The following is a 19,748-nucleotide window of genomic DNA, read 5'->3' on the forward strand; positions in this document are numbered from 1 at the left end:
TTCTGTAGCAATGAGGAAGAAAAGCAGGCAGTGGCCTCTACATAATCAGGCACAATGAAGAACTCTGTTTACTGGAAAATAAGTCATCTAACCCTTCCCTCAAAAAAAAAAAAAAAAAAAGAGGGAAAAAAAAGCTGCATGGATAGCTCTATGGCCAGCAAACTAATGTTTTATTATATAAATGTACCTCAGTTTGCTGATACTAGTGATACTGTACTGCAAACAGGTTTTCTAATTCAAAGTCTGAATTTCTCTGTTCTTATAAGATTTTGTGTTATTTAAACATTTTCCTTATAATTATATCTACTCCATACCACATATCCCCTGTAAAAGTAATTATATTAATGCGTTTCTGAGGTAAAATTAAGAAATAAAAATGAGTTTTCTGACCATATTAAGGGCATCTAAGGAAATAAATAGCTCACCACTACTTTTGGAAGTTCCTTGTAAATCTGTTTCACAAAATCCAAAAAATGATGGATCTAATGAAATGATGGAAACAAAAAGAGTCAGTTTATCATTAAGGAAAAAAAAAAAAATCATTATTTTAGAATCACTGGAGTAACAGTACACTTACATGAAATCTTTAGTCACCACCATAACTTTCACGTTGTTTAAAAGGAATTGAAAAGTATTTTCCTTCTTTTCCACTAATACTAGCTTGAACTGCACTTGGACAGACTCTGATTTAACTATCATCTCAACTTTGTTCCAATATGATATCATTAAAAAAAAATTATCGTAAGAGAACTAAATCTTCCTAGGAGAAAAATCAAGGAAAGAAAGCAAGAAAAAAAAAAAACCACAATGGACTGAAATACTCCTTCGTAAGCTACAAGAGCAACACAACAGTGGGGAGAACCCACAACAATCATAACATTCCCTTTTTTCCCTTCTCAAACTAAAAAGAGAATTTCCCTTTTTGGGAAATTTTCTTCTTTCTGGAGATGCTCCTAAGTCTAACCATATTACCCACAGACACTTAAAGCAAATCCAACTAAGCTTTAACAGCTTTTTCCCGGGAGGTCTGGCACTGCACAGTCCTCTTTAAACATTACTTTAAGGTAATTTTTTTTTTAAATATATGGCCACCACAATATGTCAGCAAACACAAAATGACAACATCAAAAAAATTTGAATAAATAAATCACAATTCAGGAAAGAACATGAAAGTTAGTTCTATATCACATAGTAAAATGAATGACTTACTTCTTGAGTGATTGCTGGTCGGAACTGCTTGTGCAATTCAATAATTATTCTTAAGCAAATCAGTACATTTTCTTCATTCTCTGTCTGAAAAAAAAAAAAAAAGAGAAAATATTTAGTGAGCCTACCATTGCACTTTTTGACTACTCCAAGAGTAATTTAAAACCCTTTAAAAGTATACTTATCTCAGCAACTTAAAACTGCTCTATTAGTACAAACGTACGCAAGAACAATGCCTTTCACTGGATGTAACTTTAGCGTGCAACCACAGAGTATGGCTAAAATTAAATTCACCCCTAATGGAATGAGGCCCAAAAGCTTCAATTGCTGTATATCAGCAGACCTGTTTGCAATACCCTACAGATAGACATATATTAATGGAACTGCTTATGCACAGATCAGATTATTTTCTGTGGGCTTCAAATGGCAACATTTTCAATTCCATGTAACAAACTTAATAAAAGCTTTTAAAATAAGGTATCTTGCATAATCCAAGCTAGAAAAGTACTCATGAATGAAATCTTGTTTAGAATACAGAACAGTTCTCTGCATCTGTAAAACCTAAGCTTCTAAAGGGCAAAACATCTGCAGAAATCCTCTAGACAGTAAGATGCTATCCTCATACCAGTGAGGACTAAACAGAACGCCCTTCCTCTCTTGCTCCAGAAGTACAGCCAACATCGCCATTTAAAATCGTAACCCTAGCAATTTTCAGAGACAAAGAAAGAGAAAAATCTTTCTGGAAATCTGAAACAGTTTTAAGAGAGAGAAAAAAGAACAATACCTCTAGAAATCTAAACATCACAGATAGAATGTTTTTGGTATGAAGACGAAGATGTTCATTTGTTGGTATTCTGTGAATTATTTCAAGCACTAACTTTCGGAGTTGCTGCAAACAAAGGAAAAGAAATTGAAAACCGCTAGAATTTTTTAAAAGCCCATAAGACACAACAATTGGCTGTAACATTTTTTCAGCTCAATACTTCTGTGGGCTTAAAAAGAAAAAAGCCATTTACTTTGCTCAGACATAAGCTTACACGCGAACATAATGCTTCCTAGTACCCACATACGTGAATATAGAAAACAAGGCAAATTTAACAAATTTACAGCTGAAAAAAAGTTAGACTTTGTGAACTCAATTTTCAGTATTTAATGACACAGATTCAACTTTTGCCTTTCGTTCCACAATGAAGTCAGTATTTTGTAACAATCTAGTTTTATAGAAGGACAGCCAACGCTATCTTATCTGTTTTTCCTCATTGTTCTTAGAAGTACAGATCTGCAAAGTTTATAAATAACTTAGAAACAGGTTTTTTTTCGATACTACTCCAAATGACAGATCTATTTTTAACTATAGAGTCTATATACAAATCAGTTCCACAGGCTAATCAAGTACTTCACCAAATGAGTAGCTTGCTACATATATGGCAAAAATGTAGCAAGTGCTTTGTGCAGTTTACCTGTGCTGGCTTCTCCTGCAGAAATTGAACTTCCCCATCCTGCAAAAAGGTGAGAAACCTAGGGATGATGTGTTCCAGAAAGGTAGAATACTGAGGGGATGACGTCACATTCTAATTGTTTAAAAAAAAGAAAAAAAAACTCCTGAAATTCAGGGAGAGCAATATGCATTACACAGATTATCTCAAGCTACATTCAAAGCTAGCATTAATAGTTTTCAGTCACTTTTTAATAGACTTAGTGATTAAGCATCTGCAGACATACTACAGAGTTAGTGACCTTACTGAAACAAATAGAAGTGAACGGTAATTATCTCTTTTCTCCAACCCCAATGGATTGTAATATGATTTTTTTTTCCTATTTTAACAGCTTCACCTCACATAGAAAAAAAAAAACTATTTAAATAATAAGCAGCTATTTCAAACACCAAACCAAAAAAATCTGATATGCTCTTGAACAAGAAAGGCTTAAATACACACCCACAGTTTATTGTATTGGACACTCATGACTTCTCAGACACATTTAAACTGAGATTTTAGTTAGTTCTGCAAAGATACGTACGTATATACGTCACTTAAACTGAGCACTTCTTTCCTTTGTACAAATGATCTTTCACTCTCGTCCACTTGTTGCGAAGCCAGAAACAGTATTAGAGGAGAAAGCTTCCTCTGTCTGCAAATGCTGCATCTGCCTTAAACACCTAACTTGGCCACTCTGATGTGATTGGAAACTCAACTTATACGTAGTTCATATAAGTGCCGTTGGGCAATTCTCTGAAGTATCTGTGATACAGAAGCATACTGGCATGTTCAGGAAACGTATAGATAAGAATATAGCATTCCTTTGAAGCCACAAATAAGTATTTTAGAGGTTTATTCACATCATTCCTTGTATAACATAAAAGTTATACAGAGCCATCTCATTTGATAGGTTTCTACTATTTACTCTCTGCTTTACAGTAAGATTTCGTAACATGCGTTCATAAATCTTATTACACTAGGCATTGTGCAAACAAAGTTTTTTATCTCAAGAGCTTTCAAAAAAGCAGAAAGATATTACAAGAGCACAAAAACATTTTAAACATAAGACAGGATATTTTCAACAGCAGATTTATCCTCATCTTTTATTCACCTCAAAGATCTTCCAAAGAAAGTCTGTCTGCATCTTCTCCTCCTCCACCTCCCCTACAGTCTTTCCAATTTTGACAGCTCCTTCCTAGTCTCCCCAGCTTTATGCCATGAGGATGCTCCCACTTTTCTCTTGTATTCTCACTTGGAGGATGGATGGAAGGAAAGATTCACACAGGAAGTCATACTGCTGCACGCTTGGGAAGTGGTTCATGAATCCATTCAAGGAAAAGTACACATTCATGAACTCCCAATGTCTCTGCTAAACAGCAAAGAGCAGACAATTAACAGCACTCTTGGCACCTATACATTGCTGTTCTGAGCCATACAAGAAACTAAAAGTTCCACCGTTCTAATCAAGCTCAGAATTACACTGCCGGAACCAAACAGCAGCAATGGAGGTCGACTCTGGAAACTTTAAAGGAAGGCATATGCCAAAACAGAGACTGGAAATACAGTGAAGACTCTCCTCTCTCCCTATTTACAATCTAGAATCTCTGTGAAAAAATGGAGAAAAGAAAAAACTTTCCCCCAAATAGATCATTTCTGAGAAACAAGATTCGAGATTATCAAACGTTACCATCCAGAAACTGGAATGAAAGAGCAATATCCTCCCCTAGTCCCAGAACAACACCCTTACGTAGTTAGCTCGGAAACTGGCAGCGTCAAGTGGATAATGTTAGGGTGAAGTACCTGTCTTAAATCTCACTTTAAAACCCGTCATACTCACTAATTCACATCCAGTTCTATCCCTGGCTAGAGAGGCATGGAGATTAATTTTGTAGCCAACAGACTTCAAATACCGTAACTTCCAACAAACAGTTAAGAAGTGAAAAATATTTCTTCACTTACAGAAGTAAAAAATGAAAACTAATAAAGTTTACACTTAATGGAAATGGAAGTAGGTGACAGAGAAAAGTTAAAATGGACACTATGGAAACACAAGATGAAAGGAGTCCATCTAAGAGCTAGCAGAATGATCGGCAACAGTAACTTCTGCACTCTTCCAAAAAAATCAAAAATAAAAAAACCACCACCACTATATTAGCCATTCCTCTTGCTCCCTCGTAGTTCCATACAAACGAAACTGTGCTTAAGCATAAGTCAATTCATCCTCTTTATACGTAGGGTCACGTTACAGAACCAAGCAAGTTCCAAGAGAAGAAAAATACTCTATCTTGAACATTATCAAAAGAAATACTGAACAAGTTCTTCCCTACTGATGGCAAGGGCAAAGAGAACCAGCTCAGCTTTCAGATTTCAGCGAGATCACTAGATAAAGCCATTATAGCTACTCTTTTAGTCAGATATCAAATTAGGCTGGCGTGCCATCTTTGAAGCAAACATATACTGAAACTCCAAAAGGACATTTTAGACAGTCACTTAAGCTCTGCCCACCCTGACATATGGACGCAGATCACAGATGTCTACTTATTTGCTCACACAAGCTAAACAAGAATTTCGCCTTTTAATTCTCTTTATCATACAGTTACACTAGCTCAAATTGCATTCCTCTGTGTTAACCTGAACTAAATCAAACAATTCACTGGACAGGAAATTCCATTAATAGCACAGGAACAACTGAAATTGGTACAACCTTGCACAAACAGCACTGGAATGCAGCAACCTGTTGGACGTAACTTTGCGCAAAGCTGACAGAAAAATATTTGAAGACATTAAACAGCACTGGAATGGGTATTTTTGTGTCAGCATCTCAGACTAACAGAGATCACTTCAAATGAAGTTTATAAAACAGAGTGTGTTACAGCAGGGCATTGTTCTCACAAGCACATTTTCAAAGCAGTATAACTAAGAAACTAGATACAGAGAATTACAGTGATTCAGAGACCTTAAACTTACATTACAAAATAACAAGTTCTCTGTAATTTCAAAATAGACACATAGTAACTCAGTACTCAATAAAAGTACAATTCCCATGAACACATAGTTAGTTTAACTTCATTGCTGCTGATCTAAACTTGATGGTCTATTACGATGCAAAAGAGGTCACTGGAACTGTCTTCACTTCTAATGTCAGATTCCACATTGGACAACTGCCCCCTCACTTCTGTGCTATGAAACTATGCAGAAAAATCTGCGAAGGCCTATCTAGTCTTCTACTTCATGAGGACCAAATATATATTTGAATTAAATAAAAGAAAGTTCCAAATACATAGGTTTCAGATAGTTAGCCAAAATGGAAGAAAAAAAAAATCTATCACATCACCTTTATTTAAACATTTATCGAGAAAAGATTAGAGATCTCCAAGCCCAGAAGTCATAATTCTTCAATAATCTTGCTAATTCCAAACAAGACAGAAACATAATAAAAAATGAAGATTTCCATACATAAATATAATCCTAACATTGGTGACTTACAAGATAAATCATAAGACACAATATTAAGCTTTACACATAACATCAGAAATCAAGCTGACATACATTAGGCAAAAGAAGGACTATCGTTCAGGAAGCAATTTTTTTTTTAAGTTTACCTCAAAATTCTCACTGACTTCTTGCATCATTTTCAATTTGGTTTCATCGGCTGAAAACGGAAATTGAAGCAAAAGAAATTAAATGTAAAACTACATCGTAGAAGGGACACCAGCTCCACCGATCAAAGAAGCAATCAGATCTTATCAGTCCAGCTATCACCGCCCAGGTAGAAGGCACACGATTCTCACAAACATCCCTCTGTCATACAACGGCACACGCACACAGCTCTCTCGCTTCGGCTCATGCAAATATTACTCATCACTTTGCTTCTTCAAAAATCAAAACTCAAACCAAATCCAAAGCGAATCCAGCACGCCTTTATCCCCGCTAGTCTAGCCAACGCCGCCCCTGTCTGTGAAGCAAACGACGGAAACACGGCAACCCGCAGCACAAAAGGAAAAAAAAAGAAAAGAGGGAAAAAAGCGCATCTTACGTGTGTTGACATCTGTGAGAGCGGCCACGAACTGCAGGTATTTTTTCATCAGAGTGGTTTGGTCCACCACGGTGGGCCCTTGCGCGGTGACGAACGCCATGCCGGGGGCGGCGGGGCCGGCTGCTTTCAGCGCTCACAGCCGACACCAGCACACCTGCAAGAAACACAAAACACCTCTTCAAGTTCATGCGACCGGCAAACAGCAGCTGACGCGCTGCCCCCGCAGCCGCGGCTCGGGTTTGTTAGACGGGGACGCATCTCCTCCGACATGGCAGCTGTCACGCTTAGTTTGGCTGATCCGTAAGGGCTGGCGCTCGGGGCGGCGGAAAGGCGCCCCAGGCCCCAGCGGACCCCCGGCGCGGCCCGCACCTGCCGCCGCCATCGCGCCCGCCCCAGAACGGCCTTAACGCCGCCGCCGGCCCCCTCCTTCCTCCTCCTCCTCCTCCTCCTGCTGCCGCCGCTGCCCGCGGCGCGCCGGTTCCGCCCGCGGACCAGGCCGGGCCTCACCTCACCTCAGCGCCGGCCCGGGCCTAGGCCGCGCCGAGGCGCCGCCACCGCCGCCGCCGCTCCTCACCCCGCGCCCGGCCGGCCCCGGCCCCGGCCCCGGGCCCCCTCCTTTGTTGCTCCCGGCGCGGAGGCCGGCGGAGGCGCATGGGCGCAACGGAAGCGCCCGAGCCCAGTTCCGGCCGCCGCCACCGCCGCCGCCACCGCCCCCCGGCCCGGGGCGGGGCCGCGGTCCCCGCGCCTCCCCCGGCCCCGCGCGGGCGGCTTCGCCCGGCACCGGCCCCGCCGCCGCCCTCCCTCCCTCCCTCCCTCCGGCGGGCGAGGGGTCACCGGGGCGGCGCGGGGAGCCGCGGAGGGCAGCGGCGGAGCCCCGCAGCCGCGGGCGGTACCTCAGCTGCGCCGCGGAAACCCGCCGCCTTGTCGGCCGGGAGCGGGACTGCCCCCTCGCCGCGGGGCAGGGTTTGGGCTGGTTTGAGGTGTTTTTGAGGGGGGAAAAAAAAAAAAAAAAAAAAAAAGCCTTGGCGGCTTGCGCGGAGCCCGTCACGTTGGCGGCGGGCCTCGGGGCGGGGATGGGGGCTGTCCCCGCCAGGGCCGGGCCGGGCGCCGCAGGCTGGAAGCGGCCGGCGGCGCGGACGGAGGTGGCGCAGCGGCGGCGGTGCCTGCCCATGGCCGCCGCCGGCATCCTGCGGCTGAGCTGCCTGGCCCTGCTGCTCCGCCGCCCCGGCTCGGCCGCAGGTAAGGCGGAGCGGGCGGACCCCCCACCCCCCCCGGCGGCGGCGGCGGCAGGTGCCCGGTGCCGCGCCTGCCTCCTGCGCCTCCCGGCCCCCTCCAAAAGGCTCCTGCTGCCCGCGCAGCCCCCGGCTGTGCTGCGGCAAGGGGCTGGGGAGCCGCAGGACCGCCGAGGGCTGGACGAGCCCTCGCTGACTCACGGCCCGACCTTGCGTTAGCTGCCTGCTGTCCAGCCGCGGCAGCCGCGGGGCTCCAGCCTGGCCCCGGCTGGCCTGGAGTGCCTTGACCGCCTCTGGGGAGAAGCTGCTGGGTTAGCCCAAGGCCGCTGGCCGTTTGTCCGAGCTTTGTTCAAACAAAGCGGAGGGTAGCCTGAGTCTTCTGGAGACCTGAAAGCTCCCTGTGTCAGACTTCATTCAATCACCCGCGCTTCTCTGTTGGCTCAAAATTTGTGAACCCGGGGCCTTTCTCATGTTACGAAGTGGGAACGGTGAAGTTCTCACTCAGAAAGCAATGCTGCGGTTATTTTTCCTCCATCCTTTTGCATCCAATGTTGCTTAGCACCTGGGATCTGTGGAGTGAAATTAGGGGCCTAATGAGATGTTTGAGGTCTCTTTTCTTACCACCCCGGCTCGGAGGGGGACGCGAAAGGCATGCAGGGGCTAGCTGACCCCAGCGCTCCCTCCGGCCCGAGCGCTGCATTAGAGGCCCCAGGTGGGCGAGAAGTGCAACTTCTGCAGTTCAGAGGTTCTGCCGAGTCCCCGGCGTGATGAGCCCCAGCAGTGCAGCGCTCTGCTCAGCGTTGCTTTGTTGGGCTCCTGCGAGGTGATAACTAGCCAGACACTGCTGGGAGGAGGATGGGTACGCCGCGGGGGAGGCAAAAAACAGTCTGTTCCCAGCTCTCCCAGTTCCCAGCCCTCCATGGTTGTTGCATTTGGTTTTGTTGTTCCAACATGTGCAAGTCATTTAATGTCGCACTGCCATTTCTTAACCCACAAAATAAGTGCAGCAGTGCTTTCCCAGCACTGAAACCTGGGGATGTAACCCCCGGTTAAAACTGAATTTAGTATCCTTTCCGTAAAACCAAACCTTGCCCAGCTCTGCCCGATGTAGTAGTTGTAAGAGCGTAAGTAAGTAGCTTGTGTAAATGCAGCAGGGAAGAGAAGGGGGAGCAAGGCAGAGCAGCAGGGCTGTTTTTCAAGGTCACGAGTTTGGCACCCCCTTGCACCTCGCTGTTCCAGTTGTGAAAGCCATGAAGTAAGAACCCTTTTTTTTTTGCCCTTGAGGGCTGAACTGATCAAACACTAGGATGTTGGTAGCAGCTACAGCTTCAAATGCACAAGTTTCATTTATACTGAAATCTTTGGCCCTTTCCTAGAAAGGGACGTTAACAGTAGACCATAGATAAGTAGCTGGTACTGAGTTTCCATACTTGGGCAGAAGGTGGAGGGTACCAGGGTACCTGTGTGTCAGCAGAGCTGATAAAGGAAACTACTGCATGAAATCCTGCTTGGGCCTGAAAGTTCATTTTTAGTCCAAGGCTTTGCCCAGTGAGAGATTTCTTTAAGCAAGTTGGTAATTTGTCCTTTCTGTAACTGCAGAGAATTTTGCAGTGTCCTCACCTTTGACTTCCTCACTACAGCCCTGGTCTTAAAAAGAAAAAAAAAAAGTGGAAGTGCACCAACTGCTTTTATTTTGTTGTGTTTAAGTTATTTTCATGTTTAATGCAATTTTCAGAATGGACGCTTAATGCCAAACAGTAGAAACAGGTATAAGGCGCCGAAATATTTTTGAAAACTCTAGTGAGCATGCACCTACATCTGCAGATGCCTGCACACTGAAAGTTAGCCTATTTCAGCAAGGTTGGCCTGGCCTGCCTTTTCCTTTGCAAAGGATCTTCCTCTGCCATACAAATCCTTTTCAGCACGTGACTTTTCCATTCTGTTTTGAGTGAGAATTGAAACAACACGGATTAGATTTGAACCTGAAGCTTTTCAAGTGGATGGAAGTTTAGTGAGTATGGTGTTAGATTGCTAATGAACATAATGTTAGATTATAGCCCAGCTCTAGCTATAAAGCCTCCTCAAAGTTTTTTGGATGTTCAAATTAACATTTTTTGTTTAGGCTACCCCTTACTATTAACATTTCTAGGACCAATTCCTAGATGTTCTTTAATGCTACCTGTTTGAATTCAAATATATATGTGCGTAACAGTTTCAGTTCTAGCCTTTTACATGGTAAAAAAGGTGGCAAAGTCTTAGCTGGCATTAGTATCATCGTGAATCACGTAACTACAGCTGACCAGTGAGAATGTGAAGAAATAAAAATTGCAAAACAAAGAGATTTTTCTTCTGATTTTTGCAGAGGAGTATGATCTGGAAATAACCAACAACGGTCCCATCACAACAGGAGCTCAAGCTACTGTTCGTGCCAGTCTAAGTATGAAGAATGACAGAATGGCCTCACACTTTTATCATTTTAACTGGATTTATGCTCCTCTGATTCTCATTGAGAAATCAGAGCAGCGGTTTCACTCCCTGATTAATGTGACTGGTGAATTTCCTGGGACTTTTCCTGTATCTGTCTGGGTGACTCACAAAAACTGTTGGTTGTGTCGGCCTGTTGCTAGAAATGTCACCGTACTTCACATCACAGGTAAAATGGCTTTACAACTTCTACAGCTTCTTTACGACTTCTTGAATTCTTCAGGAATTCAAGCTACATCACAGTGGCTGCACTACCTTTGCTAGTATCAGAACGAGCAAAGGCCATCTCGGACAGGCCGTGTGCTAACCAGGCCACGTTGTCTCCCTGCGTCCGGGAAGCAAGCGTGGTGCTGCCCGTGTTTTCCTGCCTCTCTCGCTTAGGGGAACCAAGCTAGAAACCAGACGCTCCAGTAGCTGTAGGTCACGCATCAGTGCTGTTTGGTGATACCCAGTGCTGCCTGTGTAGCTGCTCAGCGTTTCGAGTCCCATTGTTAGGGCAACCGGAAGGAGCCACAATTGACTAGTTTTCCCTTTTGCATGACATAGAAAAACTTAGGCCATCAGCATGACAGAGCTGTTACACTTTCTTTCAAAGTTCAGGATGATCATCCTGAAACGAGAGGTGGAGTCATGGCTGCCTTTCCAAATTGCATCTTACTGTCATATTCATAGCCATAAACAGGCACTTTTGGACAAACTGGCACATGGGGCAGTGTGGTTAGCCTAAGCTCTGAGGCAGGGATCAACGTGAAGCATCCTTTGACAGCGTTCCGTGATCCCTTCCTCCAAAGACAGGCAAGCGCGTCCCTCCAGCCATGTGTCCCAGCTGCTCTCCTTGTGCGCTCCAAAACAGACCGACCCCACGTTCTGCAGCGGCAGAGGAGCAGCATGAGGACATCAATGATGACAAAAGAGCCTACCTGACATTTTGAGGAATAGCTATTACAATTTTTCTTTGAGAAACGCCAAGGGAAAGCCTTTATAAAAATATACATAAGATCTTTTCTCTCTTAAAAATTGCTGCCTTGCTGAATAGCTGCTTATTCCTTTTTCTCTTTGCACTGACTTAAAGTCTCATGTCACTAGAAAAAGGGATAGACATTTTTTATAGCTATGGTAAGCTAAGGTAAGATCTTGTTGTATCCTTCTGCCTTCCCCAAACAAGAGAATGATCTAAATTTTCTAACCTATGAATAAAGAGGTGTCATGATGATACGCTGACCAGCTCATTATAAAATGAATAGGATAAAAGCTGTCAGTAAGACACTTACCCTGGGCACAAAGGTGGTTCCCAATAACAAATATAAATAGGGGCACAAAGGTAGTTGCTAATAAAACATAAAAATTACGTTTTCCGGTTAGATCTGCATTATCAGCCCTATTCTGAAGCAGTAATTGTGATTCTTTTATTTGTGTATTATCAAGATAACGGTTAACCAGATTTAATGAATTGTTAACAGGGTAAGCATCTTACTAGTAACTCATATCCTATTAATGTTATAATGAGCTGATCAGCATATCATCGCAATACCTCTTTATTCATAGGTTAGAAAGTTTTTAGCTCAATTTCTGCTAATCCTTAGAACATCTCTTTACTTATAAGCTAAACAAATGACCATAGAATTGCAGGCAGACATGAAAATCAACATTTCACGATTTTTTTATTTACAATGTATAGCGCATCTGTTATTCAGAGTAGTCAGATCGTCATTTCCACGGACGTTGCTAAAATAAAAAAAAAAAAAAGAAGAGGAAGGGAGTACGTACTGGCTTGATTCTGAATCCCTTGGCTCTTGGGGTTAAATCCCAGTTCTTTTTAAATCAATAGTAAATATTGTTACTGATCTAAATCAGCCCAATATTTTTCCTCTTGGTTCTATTAGTGGCTGTATCATGACCAATAGTATAACCTTGAGTAAATCATTTAATCTCTCCGTCACCTCGCTAACACATATAACAACGCTGAGTAATAGATGTACAGTATACTTAACCAGTTGCACTAGGGCACAGAAAAACTTAAGCAGTAGATTTTAAATAATGCTTTGATATTCACAAGAGTGTACTACACAACTGATATATGCTGTCATCCCTTCTCTACCTTATTCTGCAGAATTTATCACAGGGAATCTTACCGTTGCCCAGATAGAAGACAGTTCGTTTATCAAGCAAGGTTCAAGCTCATCCACGGACACCGTGACCCGGATTTCTTTCTCTCTTCATGACCCAAGTGATTACTTCAAGTCAGCGTCGTTTGTCTACAACTGGGACTTTGGGGAAGGGTAGGTACGGTTACGTTGTGTTCTTTAATGAATATTCGAGATGTCTCTGATTTAGATGCACATGAAGAGAGAAATCCTGATAAATCACAGGACAAAACACGCGCCTGTTTCAGTTAGTGCACTCTTAGCGTAACATCCAGGTGGGTTATGAAAACTTGGAGACAAAAGGTACTGTGTATTCACAGAACAGTGATGTTTGAAAGACCTAAATTTCTTTTTCAAATACGTGCTTAAGTGTATTACTTACTTAGTGTAGATTGTTGCTTTAGACTGTCACTGTGCCTACAGAATCTCCAGTAGCAGGTTGTTGTTGAATGTGAGAATAATTTGTGCACTTAAGGAAAATGGAAACAGTATTCTTCCTTGTGTTTGGCCAATAAGTAGTTATTACTATGATTAGCTGCCCATAAATAGACCTCATCTTGGCTGAGGAACTTTTGAAGAGTGATAGGTCTTTCAAATAATATAGAGCTGTACATTAACACACACTAAGTGCTGATCTAATAACAAAATGAATAAAATAACCAACCCATCCAACATAGCTCTGAGCTGCCTGAAATAAAATTGTGGGTGGTATCTAGCCCTCATGTCGCTTCACAGTAGAGAGGAGAAAAAGACATTCAATTAGTTTTCTTCTCTGAATGCAAAGATATATCCAACAGGAATGTGTGTGTGCAAGTAGAAATGTCAGGTTTGGCTCTTGAATACTAAACTCTTTTCTTTTTCCCTTTCCCCCCCCCCCCCCCTTGAAGTGCTTCAGTTAGCTGATAGCCTACCTGCTATAAAGGTAGTTTTCATATTTGACCAACTCTTCCTATTCCATTCCATGAATTACTGTAGCGATATCTTCAGTTTCATTAACAAAAATGTATTAAGTTAAACACACCCTGGGCCTGATACTGATTGTAGCTTCGTTGGTTTTATACCATTGTAATGCTGCAATCATTAATCCTGACTGATATGGACATAAAGCAGAATTAGAACCACAGCTGACTGTAGCACTGTGTATAAAGAAAAAATATTAGCGCTTATCCCTTTTTAAATTTAACATCATAAATATACAAGTACTTGATAACAGGTGATTTTGAGTATAAATCTTTTCATGTTGCACCTAGGATGTATCAGATTACCAAGGAGCCCTTTGTCTACTATAACCATTCCACTGTGGGGAACCGCACGGTCCATCTGAAAGTGATAGCTGAATGGGAACAAATTGGAAACATCATACATGAAAGAGAAACTGTGCAGAAAACTGGCGATTTTACCACTGCTCTGGAGCTGTTAGGTAACTATAAAACATTTTGCACCCTCAAAACAGAGTTTGCTCTATACATAGCAATACAATCTTGCTGCTAGGACTTTAACGTGGTAAAACAACTCAGGTGTTCCTGCACATGTGTGAACTGGTCAATCATTTTTCAGTTAAGAGTTAACATTGCAAAATGGACTTTGCACTTTTCTAGACCAGGAAAAATGGGGAGGGAAATATAAAATCTTCTCTCTGTTTCTCTGTTCTTTTCATTAAAAGCTTATTTTTATGTAAAACTTCTGTTAACCATTATCAACATTTTTCAGTTATCAAAAACTTCACGGTCTTTTGCAAAAATCTCGCATACACTTAAAAACTGCAATAAAACACTTATATTATCTTATTTTGTTCATTTAATTTACACTGATGAACCCTGAAAAAATAAATTTGATCAAATGAATGAGACTTTCTTAGCGCTTATTCTCTCTGCTTCAAGACTAGATAAACATGTACATAAACACATGAAGCATTAACAAAATGGTCAATTAGCTTTTTTTGGGGGGAGGAGGTAGTATTACTATTTATGGCAGTGATACAGCTAAAACCAACAAAATCCATGAAAATAAGCCCTCACTGAAAAAACAGTGAATTTCAGTTTACATATTGAGTGTGATATGCTTTTTTCTTCTCTCAGATGCTGTTAAAAGTATCAATGTAGTGGGCTCCAGAGAGACTCACGTAATGGAAAACTTGAGTTTATCTCTTCATATCAATGGCAGGTAAGTAGCAAACATAACTTTCTTTTGCCAAAAAGCATTATATGCTTGGTTTAGTTTTTTTCCGTTTCCCTAAAATATTGTCACTTGCACCCCACAGAACTGTTTCTTAAAAAAATTCTTATGAACAAAGTATGATTGAATATAACTTGTTCTTGACTAGAAATACCTTGAACTCTAGCAGCCTGAAAGAGATCACATCTTTAAAGAAATGTAGAATATTCAAATGTATATCTCCTCAGAGAATCCTTATACATAAAGCAAATGTTATTTGTATATCTTTGTAAAGAAAAGGTGAAAAGAGAACTATTCAGAGAAAGACAGTGGAAAAAAATGACATTTTAAAGCTCCCTTTTGGATTTCTCTCCTTGACTGATTCCCCACCATTAAATTAAACTGTATCCAGAATTCTGCTGAACAGCAGCTGTCCTTGACTGGCACTGGGGAGTGGTAGGTTTGGGGAATTATTTTCGCAAAGTAAAGGTCACCACAAGATGAATAAGGCAGAGAGGCTCCAAGCAGAAGGTGAAATTTTAAAAAGTAGTCTGTATAAGGAAAAGGCTGGAGAAAAATAAAGTTACCAAAGAGAGATGAGTCTGGGCATGAGGAGCAAAGGGAATTGTTACTGATGTTTGCTTTTTCCCAGTATGTCACCTGGGGGGACTATTCATGTATAGTTACAGGAATGTAGAGGAGTCGTGAGCACCTTGATCCTAGCACAAGCTCTCTCAAGCTGTGATATTGAGAACACAGGAGATCTTTTCATATAGCAGAATCATTTTTAAATGCCAGTGAATGACTCAGAAAAGCCCCTTTACCATAAAAATTCTTCATGACTGCGGAAGTCATTCATTCTCTAGAAGAGGGACGCTTGGCATTCTGCTTTTAGAAGCTGTTTGGCCTAATGGTTGGTTTCCAAAAAAGAACCCCCAAAAGCACCGGACTGGTGGTAGGGATGTAGGACAAAGGGAGCAGCACCCAATATATAGTCATTTGCCAAGACATAAGTAACCCTAATAGACAAAACAGCACAGTTTGTTTTCAAAAAGTGAATTCTGCTTTGGTAGGAATGGGCACTGGCGATGGCATGCAAGTAAATATGAATAGCCAGTCACCATTACAGGCAAACTCTCGAATCATAAAAGTAGGCTTGATTTAAAATGGACAATATTTACCAGACCTAACCGCTAGCAGCAAGACTGGAACTGTTGTGATGGGAGTTTATATGATAGAAAAGCAATATCAAAAGCTGGAGAGATCTTTTAGCAAAAACAAAGCTAGAAAATGAGCTAAACATGTAAACATGCTGCTTTCTTTAGCAGAAAATGTCCTGGGCAGATAAGGAACGAAATACTAAGAAGCTGGGATAAAGAAAGGCTCTATCTGTTGTCAGAATCAAAAACTGTAGTGCAGAAGATTAGGCAGAACCATTTGGAGCAAGGGTCTGAAAACAAATAAAAGACAGCAACTAATCACAATGAGAAGAATAAATAAGGTCGTAAAGTGGATTGCACTTAGATTGCTTGGTAGCAAATGAAAACCTTTGTATTAGTGTAGGGGAATCCTGTGATCTTTGCGAGCTATTTACCTTTCTAAGCTATTAGTCCAAATGATTGCACTGAGCTCATCTGGCACTCTTTCCAGTTCTTTTTTTATCAGAAAAGTGTTAGGTGTGCTTCAGCAACACAGACACTGACCTCCAGCATGTGAAAAGAGCAAAGAAAAAACAACCTATACCCTCTTGGGAAAAAAAATAAGAGATTACCTTTGTCTTTATTAGAGAAGGGCTAAGAGTCCTTTTTCCTACACACAATGGCCTGCCTATGATCCACGCAGGTATTTAACTGTCAGCTGAAATATTTGTTCTGGAGATGCATTATGAAGGGCTTTTTCAACTGCCAAATGCTATAAACCAAACAATTGTGCAGTTGATTACTTCTCTATTTGTACTTGGATTAGCTTCAATGGTTTTCAGAATTATTATTATTTTACCCAAGTGCTTCATCAGTTCTTAATTCTTGCAATTTTTGCAAGGTTTTCACCTTTTGTTTTTTTTTTGTTGATATTTTCATTTTAGCCCACCACTGGCATTATGCTGGCTTATAAAGGCTGAGTGCATTCCACTTGAAGGTGAAAAATGCCATCTGGTGGTGATTAACGGTTCTTGCTACAATCTGAGCCATACTTTCCGCGCCGCGGGCCAGTATTGTCTCAGCGTGAGAGTGGAGAACGGCGTGACCATGTTGCAGACATATCATGAAATAAAAGTATGGCCAACAGGTGAGGTGCAGCTAGCCTGAGCAGCACGGAGGTTCCTACAGGTCTGGGAATCTGACAGTCTCAGACATGTCAGGGATAATTATGGAATAACTAGCCTGGAGATGAGGTTTCTGAAAATTAGTATAGATCCTAAAAAACATAGGAAACGTGTACCGAAAGGAGAGGCTGTCACATGCCTCCTGTAATTGCTCTGAGCTTCTTGTATCCTGCTAAACTCTTAGTCTCAGGAACGTCCTGTAGCTAATGGGTTTCATGGGAAGACTGAGTTAACACATATTTTTCAGCTTAAATAGCCCCTTGCTCTTATGGTTAGAGCAGATAACTGGGAAAACATGTGCATCTATCACAGTCCCTTGATTAAGCAGTCTCAATTTTTAATTTTTTTTTAGGGGTAGGTTTTCTAGGCCTCCATTTCTTGTTTTGTCCCCCCAGCCAGCAATCCCTGTTGGCTCCCCCATGCATGCTCACACAGGCCTCTCTGGGGTCTCTGAAGCATCTTACAACCTCCCAACGCCCCAGCCCCACATCCCCACTTCTGTGCATTCAGGAAGACCTGAAGTGGTCTGGGCTGAAAAATTTGTTTCCTGTTGCACACAGGTCTTTTGTTCTAAAAAGTCTGAAAGTTTCTCCTAAAACATGGTTTCTTTCTCACCGTTACCTCTTCTCAGTGCATTGCTCCACTCCAGGAGTGTCCCTTTGTGCTCTTTCTCAGGGATCCAGCCGGCTTTCTTCATCCTGCTCTGCATCGCTCTGGTTTCAGTGGTGCTAGGACTGGTGCTGTACACGACCTTCCGAAGTAGCACACAGCAGAAAGATCTTGTGGAGGTACCCATTTACTCTTGCCTAGAGATGGAATAAGCGATTGGATACCTTTCAGCCCTGTCCGTTCTTTAATCGCTAGGCGCACGTCCGGGAGGTGGAGGTGTTCCCCTGGTATCTCTCATATTGATCTATTCCATGTGAAAACCTGAACAGCACAGGCAAATGTTTTAAGTAACAGGTCTGCTTCTGGCTCCTTGTGGGAGAAAGATGACTGATTCAAGTTGCCAGGGCTGTGATGGGCAGTTAGGTAACATTCCCAAGCATGTGCTTGCATGGAAGTATGCCTTCCAGGTGATCTATCTCTGAGTGCTGACATGGGAGAAAGAAGTGGGATAGTAGGAGGGTATGCTAGATAGTAAGGAAGGGTGGATATTTACCTAAAGTGGCACTAAGTTGTCACCTGACTTTACCATCCAAATTTTATGTACCCAACTCCCTCCTATCTCCCTGGTGTAGCTTTCACTTGTTGCATTATCATTATTATAATAACCACGAGCTCCTAAGTCAAAAATCACATTCTTGAACCTTTGGAAAGCACCTAATACGTTTCAAATTATGTCACAGTATGACTCATATACCTATAGAGAGACTGCCTGTGGGCTGCGTGTGCAGCTGGTTCAAATCAGAATAGTCTATTTGAAGTCAGTGACTGACTAGGACTGGTTGAGGGCCAGATTCTCTGCCTGGCCCAAAGTATCTTGCTGGTCTCTCACTTGAGCCAGATTAGGCCTAGACTTCAAACTGATCTTTTTGATGTTCCTTTTCCAGGTAGCTGACTTTGACTTTTCTCCGCTGTCTGACAAAAAACTGTCTTCTGCTTCGGAGTCAGGCTGTGGCCAAATATGTTGCAGATCATGTTGTCTTCGGTCATCTCAAGAAACTGCCAGAGAGAGTCATGAACTTCTACTTTCTTTTTACAAGCCAGTCAAAACTTACACAGTGTGAAGAACACAATCTCACTTTGGTTGCACTAACTGCTGAGTTTAACTATCCCACTTAGGATGAGTTAAAAGCTCAGCGCTGCATGGATGGTTTATTTTTGCCAATGCAATGAGGTTAACCACTTTACTAGGTCAAGCACATGAGTATTTCCTTGTGTGACCTGAGAAAGAAAGAACCTGAAACACAGTAAAAGTAGCTTCATATTTTTAAATTATACGGGTGTATACATTTACAGCTGTAAATGCAGCATTTTATTCTTATGAAAGATTATTTTATGCACAGGTTTGCTAAACTCATTACCTTTGGTAATTTGTCTGGTCCTTCTGCTATTTGTTTCAAAGAAGAACATGCCTAAGACAAACATACCTCTCTTTCTTATGTTACAACAATATTACTGGTAATACAAGTCAGACAGAATGCTGTTGAATGTATACTTGCTTCAAAAAGGAACTGACTTTTCCAGGTTGAGAAGAGCTTTAGCCTACATGCTTCCAATGAACCAGTCTATCTAATTATGTTGTGGTTTTTTCCTTGTCTTAAAAGACCTCTTTTTTAAGTTAATGGGATTCTGTGGGACTATAACAGCTGATGAGCTGCTGATGGCAACCCAGGTTCTTGGCAGCTTTGCAGAGTGGCAGCACCTGCTGTGGACGCCTGCAGAACCCCAATACTCCCCTGCAGTAGTAAGCCATGCTAACCTGCGTAGGTAGCATTTTTTTCAGGCTATCCATTCCTCCTTTCTCTTTCGTATATTACTACCCATTGAGTCACCAAAACTTTCTCTTTGTAAACACAACAAACAGTAGCTCAAAGATGCTTAGCAAAACAGCTTTCAATATTCAAGGCTCCTTGCCCATTGCAGACTATCTGCTACTATCAGCTCCCTGCTCAGCCAGCCTTGCCTCCTGCTGCATAGCTTTCCGCAGCTCCTTAAAGGCTTTTACACAAAACTGCCTTGGGAGCC

At 42.1% G+C, this 19,748-nt stretch overlaps 2 protein-coding genes across 10 annotated transcripts in view; one reads left to right on the forward strand and one right to left on the reverse strand.

Annotated features, from left to right (window-relative positions):
• Window positions 1-7,682, reverse strand: part of TRRAP (transformation/transcription domain associated protein) — a 102,805-nt gene extending 95,123 nt beyond the window's left edge. For 4 of the 7 annotated variants that reach the window (XM_068909261.1, XM_068909258.1, XM_068909260.1 and 1 more), the window contains exons 1-7: window positions 7,228-7,423; window positions 6,721-6,874; window positions 6,287-6,336; window positions 2,667-2,777; window positions 1,991-2,095; window positions 1,210-1,293; window positions 426-482 (exon numbers count right to left, since the gene is read on the reverse strand). In XM_068909261.1, the coding sequence (XP_068765362.1) occupies window positions 426-482; window positions 1,210-1,293; window positions 1,991-2,095; window positions 2,667-2,777; window positions 6,287-6,336; window positions 6,721-6,820 (507 nt within the window). In that variant the 5' untranslated portion in view covers window positions 6,821-6,874; window positions 7,228-7,423. Of the gene's footprint in view, window positions 1-425; window positions 483-1,209; window positions 1,294-1,990; window positions 2,096-2,666; window positions 2,778-6,286; window positions 6,337-6,720; window positions 6,875-7,227; window positions 7,424-7,613 lie in introns of those variants that run through there. The other 3 variants (XM_068909259.1, XM_068909257.1, XM_068909256.1) reach the window with 2 other exon arrangements.
• Window positions 7,634-19,299, forward strand: TMEM130 (transmembrane protein 130). 3 transcript variants are annotated; one of them, XM_068909265.1, is made up of 8 exons: window positions 7,634-7,959; window positions 10,315-10,605; window positions 12,547-12,715; window positions 13,831-14,000; window positions 14,659-14,743; window positions 16,818-17,020; window positions 17,733-17,845; window positions 18,611-19,299. In XM_068909265.1, exons 1-8 carry the CDS (start codon window positions 7,794-7,796, stop codon window positions 18,785-18,787), a joined length of 1,374 nt encoding a protein of 457 aa, XP_068765366.1. In that variant the 5' UTR covers window positions 7,634-7,793; the 3' UTR covers window positions 18,788-19,299. The 3 variants fall into 3 exon arrangements, with proteins under 3 accessions (XP_068765366.1, XP_068765364.1, XP_068765365.1); XM_068909263.1 differs by having other exon boundaries at window positions 7,729-7,959; window positions 10,315-10,389; XM_068909264.1 differs by lacking the exon at window positions 7,634-7,959 and adding an exon at window positions 9,852-9,963.
• Window positions 19,300-19,748: the final 449 nt, after the last annotated feature.

Source organism: Struthio camelus, chromosome 15 (assembly GCF_040807025.1).
Source record: "Struthio camelus isolate bStrCam1 chromosome 15, bStrCam1.hap1, whole genome shotgun sequence".
Taxonomy (NCBI): Eukaryota; Metazoa; Chordata; class Aves; order Struthioniformes; family Struthionidae; genus Struthio; species Struthio camelus.